Source organism: Euwallacea similis, chromosome 32 (assembly GCF_039881205.1).
Source record: "Euwallacea similis isolate ESF13 chromosome 32, ESF131.1, whole genome shotgun sequence".
NCBI lineage: Eukaryota > Metazoa > Arthropoda > Insecta > Coleoptera > Curculionidae > Euwallacea > Euwallacea similis.
In genome coordinates this window covers 671,335-682,601 of record NC_089640.1, presented here as the reverse complement: position 1 = coordinate 682,601, position 11,267 = coordinate 671,335, and the positions used below count along the sequence as shown (strand labels likewise).

General features: G+C 35.7%; 1 protein-coding gene across 1 annotated transcript; it reads right to left on the bottom strand.

The window, feature by feature from the left end:
- Positions 1–2,794: 2,794 nt before the first annotated feature.
- LOC136418096 (carboxypeptidase N subunit 2-like) lies at positions 2,795–4,850 on the bottom strand. Its single transcript, XM_066404043.1, has 6 exons — positions 4,596–4,850; positions 4,396–4,546; positions 3,741–4,344; positions 3,428–3,687; positions 3,243–3,368; positions 2,795–3,187 (listed from the first exon to the last, which is right to left on the bottom strand). The coding sequence occupies exons 1-6, from the start codon at positions 4,795–4,797 to the stop codon at positions 2,998–3,000; spliced, it is 1,533 nt and encodes a 510-aa protein (XP_066260140.1). The 5' UTR covers positions 4,798–4,850; the 3' UTR covers positions 2,795–2,997.
- Between the last annotated feature and the right edge of the window lie 6,417 nt (positions 4,851–11,267).

The window sequence follows — 11,267 nt, the reverse complement described above, 5'->3', positions numbered from 1 at the left end:
GTAAGCATCGCTCCTTATCGCACTTATGTCGCTACCCGTATCTAACAGTGCGGTCAGTTGTACATTGTCGATTTGTACCTTAACGGCATTATTCGGTACGACTTCCATAAGGCGAACATTGGCACACGGGCTATTTTTACCTGCGTCGTTTGTCTTCGTTGGGCATTTGGTTGATATATGTCCAAAACTATTACAATTATAACATTTGACCCCTTTGGCTCTGTCTGGGCACGCGTTGGATTTATGTCCTTTGAGCCCGCAATTGAAACAATTGGTAGTTCTCCCCTTTCTATCGTGCTCTTCCTTCTTGATTTCCTTTTTCTCATACTTCTTCTCTGAGCTGAACGTCGGCCTTTTTGTTCTGATCTGCTCATACAATCTGACCTTATCCTTAAACTCAGCGAAGTTTTTCGCTCCATAAAGCACACATTTGCTTGATGGATCATCCTGTATCCCGTCAATAATGTATTGTATCACGACCTCGGCCTCTAACGTCGCTCGGCTTCCGATCTCACGCATGACCAATACATATTCCTGTACTGTCTCAGCAGGACTTTTCTTTCGAGACATTAGCAACTTATGAATCTGAGCACTGCTGACCTTCACTTCAAACTCAGCGGTAAGTCTTTTCTTAAGAGTAGTCCAGGATTTAATACCCTTTTCTGATTGCACATATAGTTTCGCTAAACCCGTCAACGACTTTTTCGCGAATATTAATTTCTGTAAGTCGTTCCATCGTGCGACCTCTGCTATTTCCTCAAAATCTCGGATCCACTTTTCTATCGGGTAATCATCCTTGCCATCAAATGGTCTAATGCTGTCTTCTACGTCACGAAAGGTTAACGCAAAAGGATTATTTTTTCTCGTCTTCGTTTTGGTACGGGCTTGTGGCTGAGCTAAATTTCCCTCGTCAATTTCGTCCTCATGTCCGGATTCGTCGCTACTTTCCTGACCTCCGGCATCCTCATCTTCGGTCTCCCCGTCTTCTTGTCCCTCAGTAATATCGTCGTTGACTGACAAGTCATTCAGGAAAGAGCATACCCGATTCGCGATGTCCTCGTGTTGTCCCGAATAGTCCAAGTTCAGAATGTGACAGATCGCCATCAAATCGCTTAAGTTCAACTGATCTTCGGTTTCTGTTAATTTGGTCTGATATTCCCTTGATTCCTTGTCCAGGTTAAAACCAGGGAATTTCCTCACATTTTTTCTAGTTTGCCGACCTTGACCTTCTTTGCCGTAAACAGCAACATGCAGCGCTTGAACCGCCCTCAGTTTAGAATTTGTGATATTTTGCGCAATTTTTTCAATATCCCCCAAAGTAGTCATAATTGGGTATGGAATTGATACTAGGCCAATATTCCAAGAAAATAAAAAATGAGATACGATGCGTTTTGCTGTTTACGTAGAATCGACTTGAAAAGACCAGTCAATAGAGGAAATCGAGACACAATCGGGATTACAAAGCAATAAATCTACTAATACAGTAAAATTAGACTAACTTCTGTATCCTACCTTAACTGCTTTTATCTGTCGGTTGCGTACACCTTTTCCGCACTCCACTTCACTTCGCGGAATTAATCACTATTATCACCCTAATCTCGCACTGTTTCGTCGTTATCGCCGTCGTCGTCGTTACCCGTCTGGTATTAGTGATTTCGTCGTTATCACCGTCGCCGTTGCTCTCAATCCTGAAGTGCAGAGCTTGGTCGTCCTAACTCGTTTCCCAAATTTCGGCTGAGTCTTCTAAACTATTACCCCAAATCTCGTAAAAGTCTCCAAAATCGTTACCCCAAATCTCGGACGAGCCCCCAAAGTTGTGGGTTTTTCTTTTATTCGGTTGTCTAGGGTTTATGTATAATTGGGATAGGGTACAATACGAAGCTTAAATGGTAACTTAATTAGTAAAAACTCGCGTCACTTAGTTCGTCGTTCACTCCGGATATCAAAGAGAGCGATTCTCCTTGTCACAAATCTTAAATATTAAACCTGGGGGTAATAAACCAGTGTCGTACCTCGAGTAGAGGCCAGCGACCGTTACAACATCTGGCTGCTGCGAGCCAGCACCACGAACCATCCTTTGTTTGAGCCCTTAGCAACCATCCTCAGGCCCTTCTTCCTTGGTTCAAACAAAGAGATGTTCGCTTTTTGGGTTTTTTCCGTGACACAGATTCTAGGAGGTTACTGGGAGAACCCAGCAACAGCCGAGAATCACTCGAACTCAGGTACGATACGCATGGGCGTAACATCGAGGTACCTCACTTTTTAATCCCCCTCGGTTCCTCAACCCTAATTTAACTAATACTATCTAACAAATATTCGGACTTTCCCGTTGGTGTCTCGATTTGGTCAGACAGTAATAATTACATTTAGAAGAGTTAGAGCGATCTGACGAGCGGATCCTACATATAGTTATCTTTGTTCTAGACCCACGCTAAGCGCGAAACTCGCAACGTAGAATATATTATACCGGGGGCATTTGATGAATATATAAAGAGAAGCCCCATTTGTTGAAAATACGGGACACTCTTTCTTGCCAAAGAGCAAAATTCGCTTCCTCCCCCTAAGTCTAAGCCACTGATGATATTATAGGCTTTCCGATGCCGATGAAGTTTCTTGAAATTTTCGATGCAAAGCATCGCCGTTTTTTTTGGTCAAAATTCAGGTCCTTAGTGGGGTTCCTTGAAACCAAAAACACTTTTAATCTTTGAGTCCCTGTTTAATTGGCAAGAATTCGATTGGTTAACCTTTAAAATACGTCCCTGGTTTTTTTTATTCTGAAATCAAAAGAGATATTAGATGTTCTGAAAAATATTATCGTTTTTTAGATAGAAAATCAACAAGAGCAAGCACACTTATTTTTAAAACTGATAAGTGTCAATAATGTATGGTCGAGTAGTTACACTCTGCCATCTATGAGAGTCCTAATGATGTTTTGTCGTATTCTAGGCAAAGAATTATTATAAAATACTACAAATACAATATAATCCTAAAAAGCAGTCAAGTATTGCTTTCGTTTGTCCCAGATTGTTTTACAGGAATTCTAACTGCAAAGTTGGTCATGCTGGCCCATTGCCCTTCACAAAGCTTATCAAAAGTCATGTCTTTCAGGAGCAATCCGCCCAAATCTCCTGGACCTCTGCAAGACAAGTCTGGATCCAGCAACCTGTCCTGATTTGCACTGATCCAGCTAAAAGTTATTATGAACAAATATTTAAGAATTCTGAGTATAATTCGAAACACACAGAGACAAATATAGGATGTTGCAGTCGCAATGCCATGGATTTTTAGCCAGTTTCATTGCGGATAACTGAGTGAGGGGTTCGAAGATTTTTGTAGGTAAAAACTGGAATTTGTTGCTATCCAGCTGCCTGAAATTTATTCCAAATTTTGAACGCATATTCGACAACAATTGGAAGCTCATACATACAGCTTCTGCAAACTGGGCGTGTAAGAAAATAACCTGGCACTAATGTCCTTCAGGATGTTGTTGTTCAAGAGCAAAGATGTGAGGCTGATAAGCCCATTAAAAGTCTTCTCTTTGAGCTCTTCTAAGTTATTTGAAAACAAAAACAGCTTTTCCAAGTCTTGATTCCGAATCAGGGCGTTCTCTGGAAGGCTGCTTATGAGGTTTTGTTCCAGGTGAAGCTCTATCAGACTGGTCAGTCCGATGAAGTCTTTGGTGGTTATCTGCAATGAAATGTTTTGACTGAAAATAATTGTTATTAAATCTGAGGAGTTACCTGAGTGATTTGATTTCCGCTGAGCTGCAAACTAGTCAGTCCCACCAGATTATTAAACAACTTCTCCGACAAATGAGTAATCCTGTTTTTCCTCAAGTTCAACAACTCCAAATTCGAGATCTTATCAAATATCCCAGTTGGCAGCAAACTGATGTTATTTTCAGCCAAATGCAAACGTCTTAGAGCTTTTAAATCGGCAAAAACAAACTTGGGCAACACCTCCAGGTGATTGTTGCTCAAATCCAAGTCTTCCAGGAACTCCAACTTATCAAATAAAGTTTCGGAAATGACACGCAGCTGGTTTCTGGATAGGTGCAGTAAAATCAAATTGTTGGAATCTCGGAATAGGTTTGAGGGGAGGGATTTAAGGGAATTTCCAGAAGCATCAAAGGTCTTCAGACTAGTCAAGCCTTCTAGAAGATTTTCGGGCAGCTCTTCCAATTTGTTTTGATGCAGGCGCAGATAGATCAGATTGGATACTTTAGTGAAAATGTTCGGAGGTAGATAGTCAATGCTGTTGTCGAACAAATCTAATTCCATTAGATATGTTAGTCCGCTGAAAGCTGCTTTGTTTAATGTGGTCAGAGAGTTAATGCCCAAATCTCTAAAGTAGTCATTGTTTTTTAGCTGAAGTTGCGGAGTTAGCAAAACTTACATGACTCTGACGTCATAGGGAAGTACCTGCTCCGAGGGCAGGTGCAGAATTCCCTGCTGCCAGCAGCTTATAGACTTCGTCTCAGGTTTACACACGCAGGGCCCTTTTGAACACTCGATCCATTTCCCATCCTCCTTGACAATTTGCCACACTGAAACCCTTAATAACAACCGAATCTCCCCATCCAGAACCATAATTACCTGGCTGTTCTAACGATCTGAGCCTCTTCTCCAACTTCACCAAATTATCGTTCGTCCTGTTTCTCTCCTCGATTTTGTCTGCGAACTCGGTCAGCTGTATCAAGCTTTCTTCGAGGGCTTGACATGCGGATATCTCGCAAACCGGAAGAGTATCGTCATTTGCACTGGCAAAAATTGCCAGAAGTAATAATAGGAGGCACATTTGCACTATCAAACTTGGCAATGGAGTGTGCGTTGAGGCGACTTCCTTGTGCGTAAATGATGGTTCTTTTTAACTACATAAGTGTGTGATGTTATTGAATAATGCGGTTTTATTTTATTAGGTTTGATTGATGTGAAATTCGGCGTGAAATGTGAGATTCCTGTTCGGGACAAGGCTGAAGTCATTTGAATCTCTATAATGGTTTTCCTTAGCCTATGTAGTCTTGCCTTATCAAAGCAGTTAAATATCTCTTTATGGCTCTCATTTCTCGCAGAGGCTCATCCAATCTTCTCGTATATGTCATAAACGAAATCCTGACATAAATAACGATGCATTAAGGAAAGATAATCCGCCATGAAAGTATAATTGACGCGATAATAATTTTCTTCTATATTTAGCCTTCTAACTGCCTTTGGCTGCATTACAAGGCAGGTGCCTGTCTTACAACAGAGTGGGTATCCTGGGACATGAAATTGTTCTTGAACGCAATTCGTTTCTGGACTAAATGCGTCGACGTGTTTATTAAACAGTACAACAGGAAGTATTATTGATTTTAATGGATTTTTTGACAGATTGGGGGTAGGAGATTCCATCCAGGCGGCAATAGGATGTTTTTAGCGCAAATAAGTCAACGGCATAAGAACACGAAGATAGAGAAACCCAGGGAAGTTTCGAGACGAAATTGAGACAATTGAGAATACTAGAAAAGAATTTCTGGAAAGTCGTTTACAAGTTCTGATCAGATTTTGCAAACTTTGGAACTCTCAGGTGAATTTGCGATTTTTGAAAAAATCATGGAAAAATTCTGAAATCGTAGAAACTAAGTTTAATTATTTATATACAGGGTGTCTGGAAATAATGTCGAAACATTTTTGAAGGTGATTCTGGAGATTAAAATAATAAAAAATGTTCTTATAAACATATCCCAAAATGGTACCATTATTATTTGAAAATATACTCTTGGAAGACAGGATTGGTCGTTGTGGTGGCAGCAAAATGGTGCACCTGCCCACAATTCTAGGAGTTTCACAGAACTTTTAGAAGTAACTTATGAAAATAAGTTAATAGCGACCAGAAGACCCATTAAGTGGCCAGCCTGTAGCCCAGATTTAACGTCACTTAACTTTTTTTTGTGGGGCTATCTAAAAGGTACTGTCTATTTTTCCTAATCTCAAAATTTAGAAGGTTTAAAAACAAGCATAAGAACAGCTTGTACACCCATTACCCCTGCTATGGTTAAGGCCGTTTGCTCAAAGACGAATGGAGAAATATCTTATTCGTAATGAAGAACATTTTGAACCATATTTATAAATAGGCACTTACTTCATTTGGCCAATGTTTTTTATAATAAACTTCTAAATAAACTCATAAATTTGTTGAAACGTTGTTATAATTGGTGAATTGTTGATTGCGGATCACGTGTACCTTGTATGAAAAATCTCTAGAATTGAAAAGGAAATCGGAAAATTGACAAATATTCAGGGAATGCCATTTAAAAAAAGAAAAAATGTACCCGTAAGTTATTTGGACGCACCCTGTATACAAAAATTATTACGCTTCATACAGCTTTAAATATACCCTACAACTTTTGTACGAATAATTTCTTTCTATTTACAGGGGTTGTCAAAATAATAGCAATGTTGACTTTAGAACATCCTGTATAGTCTGTGTTTCAGAGATATAATTTTCGTCGGAAAAATTAGTTAATGTCAGTAGCACAGCTTGTTTCAGTCATTTCCACGAATTTTTTAAATCTCTCCCCATTCTTACTCGGTTTTTATGGGTACTTATTCAAAATTATTCCAGTACGATCTTGTGTTTTTTTGGTTAAAATCCATATAACTGAAGTCAGTGATAAAGGACCTATTCCATTAATCTGTTCAATGTACAGCTACACGCGTTTCTCCATTCGTCACATGGCCAATATACCTCCTGTTCCTTATTTCTTGGTCAGACAATTTCCTTTGTTTTCTGTCGTATTGCATTCATTATTAGGTACGTCTAAATGACTTCTTCAATGAGAATTGATGAAAATTCGCAATTTTTATTTTTCCTGCAATAGAGATCCTTTTCGAATGATAATGAAGATTATTGCTCTTTACTCTTACTTTATATCCAAATCGCTTATTTTCTCGTGGATACATATTTAAAAAATAACATTATTTCCTTTGCTTTGTTCATATTTGCGTCAATGCACGTTTTCCAGAATTTCACGATGCAATTTCTTTTTAACAGACAAGGGTAAATAATGTGGAGGCCACTATTCATCATCGAAACATCTTAATGAAATAAACACTCATCTATCATCATCAGTACTTACTTAAAACCAGTTAGAATTCCCTTCAATTTTCTTTTGAAACCCCATGAAAGGAACGTCAGTTTAGTCAATTATCTCAGGCAAAAACCAAGGCCCGAGCACATCTTAATAATTAATATAAAATACCTCTTCTTGACCATCTTCATACTAGACCGGCCCTTGTGCATTTTTTGAAAATGTAGCTAAAGGTAGCCACACAAAGAATGAACTATCCTACAGAGTCTACGCCTGCGTGAACAGTTAAAACAAATTATAAAAATTACTTGGAAAGTTCCTAGAAAGTTTGGCAAGTTTGGAGAACCTTGATGCTTCTGGAAATTCACTCAAGTTCCTCTCCTCCACTTTATTCTAATTTGGTTTTGCTTAACGAATCCAGAAAACAGTTACGCAGTGTACCAGACGCTTTCAAGCTTCATCAAAACCCATTTTTTTCTTTGGATAGATTTCGAAGCTTTGTCCCGGAAGTGTCCCGGAATCGAGTGGACATCTTTAAGATTTTTCAAACTCGTAGGTCTAAATGCGCTACTATTATTGTTTTTAGTTTATTGAAATTTGAAAACGATTATCATCAATAGAATTGTCTACCATAATACTTTAATTATACAGGATATAACAAATTCGAGTCTATGTATGGGGATCCCAAAAACGGTAAGAGATATAAAGTAGGTTAAATAAAGGCAAAGTTGCGTATTTTGACGGTCAACAATAATTCATGTGCGAATTTTAAAACATCCGAATACTTTTGGAAATACCCGATAAAAACCGAAAATTTGGATTTTCGTTTTTGTCAAAAAACTCGAAAACTATTATTCAGAGAAAGCTAATAATTAAACGTTATTAAAACACGTTTTGACTGGCTTTCTACTGATGTGATCGGTATTTTTATTCGGCAATTGGTTTTTGAGATATCATGGACTACTTTAGATTTTTTTTATGAACGCCATTTTTACAAAATTGAAATCTACATGAAATTTCCTTTTTAGTTATGTATTATGTTCCAATATTTTAGTAGATTTTATATGAAAAAAACAAATTTTCGTGTAATTTTTAAAGAGAAAAGTGTCTTCTCTGAGTTTTTAATGAAGTTTCAATTTAATAAATTCTTAATATTTTTTAAAGTTCTCGAAATCAATTCTCTTTTTCAGGCTTAATTGACCGAAAATGCAGCGAAACTTAAAATATGCTCAAAAAATCTCTTAAAATTTCAGTTTAATTGTTAAAAAATGAGAGATTACTCAAAAAAAACTGTTGATACCAGAAAGATCTTTGATCAAATTTTGATATTCTGTTCTCTAAAATTATTTTTACAGTTTATTTTCCTTTTGGTTCTACGAGTATGACCATAAGATTGTATCTGGCGGGTCACTTCTTTTACTGCAATTCAATGCAAATTTTTTTCAGTTGTAGAGAGCTTTTACAAGACATAGCAGGAATACACTGAAATAAATCATGGGTGTGTCAAAACCTTTAAATATCAATTTTCTAGATCAATGTATATATTTTTTTAAATTGTTGCTTAGACTATACTAGAGAATTGTATTCTGTGCGCCTCTGTTTTTATGGGTTCATAATACACGTTTTTCAGATTACAGAGAGATCTTATTGTGCCCAATATCTAATAAGTTCATCACAAGTATTAAAGAATTTTTGAATCCAACCAATTTTTAGAAAAGATTATTTCTTCAGTTTCTCGGGTGTTGATCCTACTTCTCGTTTCAAAGTAGAATCTATTCAATAATATCTCTGTTTCTCCTGGATAATTATTCAACTTATAGAAGTCTTTTTCAACACTTCGTACAAGCTAAATCATTGGCGTAGCACAATTTATATCTTTTAAATGATTTCTTGTTTGTTGGTAGTTTTTACTTAAAAATTCTGGTGTCCACGTCTCTGTTTTTACTTGCGTCAAACTCACAGTTTTTGTTTTTTTATCAAAAAAACCTCTTATAACACACAATATATGCCATGTCTTTTCATATTTCTAACGTAAGTAAGAAAAAGTAGATTTTGTACAACATTTAATTCCTCGGAGTTATCATTAATTTTTGAAATTTATAATGAGCAACATCAATTTTCTCTTTGGCATTTTGTTGATTTTGATTTCCGTATAGCCGCGTCTTTCGTACGACCTTTGACCAGTGACGTACATGGTTTTTCACAACTTACCACAAAAAATGTACATTTTTTAAAGTTGAATTATAAGTGATTTTCCCATAGCAGTAATACTAAATTAGGATTTATGATCTATTAAGATTTTACAATTAGTAGTGCATTGCATTTTTTACAGCTTTTACGGATTTTGAGTGGTAAACGACTATTTTTTGTATGACATTTTTTACTTTTTTACGCTTTCTGATACGACCCTGATTGTTTTCATTTAAAATTAATACATGAATAAGAGATTTCAATATTCATGAATACCATCAGCGTATTTACTTCGTCTCTCGGAATTTCTAAGAAGTTTTAAATTATTCAGATATAATCCGTGACTTTTTTTCTTTTATATTATTTCTTCTTTCGGTACAATAATACTGATTTTGTATTATTTCTTATATTATTAATATTATCAGTATACATGTATATTATGAAAATGATCAATTTTCGATATCTACGAAAATCAATAGTGTACCTACTTTGCACTATCATTATAAGTGTAAAAAAATTTCAAATGACCTTTTTTAATAAAAGGACATCATTGAATTATAACTGCCAAAAAAATTAATTGTGTAAATAAGCAGTTACATTGTCAATACTAGAAATTGACACAGAACATTCTGAATTATACCAGGTATTTCCGAAAATTTTGGCAATATCTCAGAAATGTAAAATTCTTGTCAAAAGATTGTAATTACGCTTATAAATTGTGTCCCAAAAACTTCCTCTTACGCGAATAAAGGTCTTTAAAATTTTATAGCGAAAATGGTATTTTCTAAATAACTTTTCTTCCAATTGATGAAATTTAATGAATTTTGAATCAATCGTGTATCATACCAAAGTTAATAAGACTGGACATAACTTCTTCCTACATATTCAGCGAGGCTGAGCAGAGGCTACCTTCAACTTCTTTATCTCTAAACTTTTAAGGTCTTAGGTTTTTTAACCCTTATGTGATTTATTAGATTTTTCGCGTACCTAAGAAAAAAATTGTAGTTGATATACGTAAGCTGAACCGTTTTCCAAAAAAACACCATTTTGTCGAAGGACGTATTTTACAAAAGGAACGAAATTTTGCGTGTACTTTTTATTCTATCACCTATAATAGATACCGACATAATCAATATTTTTGTGTTAAAATTGTTTATTACGTTTATTAAAGAAATTTATTACTTTGAAGTAAAATCATTACATTTTATCAGCTTGAAGAAAAATTATTTAGAAAATACAATTTTCGCTACAAAATTTTAAAGAGCTGTATTTGCGTACGGATAAGATTTTGGAAAACAATTTATAAGTGTAATTACAATGTTTTAACGATAAATTTTCTTTCCGGGCTATTGCCTACATTAAAAAAAACTCTGTATAGAGTTAAAATCACATCTCAAAGGTTAAAAGGGCAAAAAGCTCTAGAAAATTTAAGATCTTAATGGAAATCAAATTTACCGATCCGCTGGTATTAGGAATAATTTTAAGTCTAAGTGGCAACATTGGGCCTTTAAAGTATCTCCGTGTATTGTGGGTTGTCTACCACTTTACTGTGGGACAGTCCCTAAAACTTCAAAACAGCATTGCCACGTTTACATATTTTTCGACCATTTGTCATAAAAGTAAAAGGTTTGACCCTTTAAATCATTCTTCCGTTGATAATTAATATATTTATTAAATATACAGGCTATCCCAGGTTTGAAATTTATGCCAAAAGTTTATATAGGGTGTCCAATTCTATATGGACTATTTATTGTTAATTGAGTTAATGAAAAAACTGTTATAAAACAAGTTATAACCGAAGCACGCAAAAATAAAATGTTAAGATTAATAAAAAAAATATTTGAGATGTGTCAAAAATCACACATTTTTCTTCCATATTTTCACAAATAACCTAAAAATGAGAAAAGATATCGAAAAAATTGTGAGAAAGAAAACCACTAGATTCATTTAAGAATGAATAACTCAAATTTGGGTACAATATGAATAGCCAGTGGTGCTCCACAAGAGT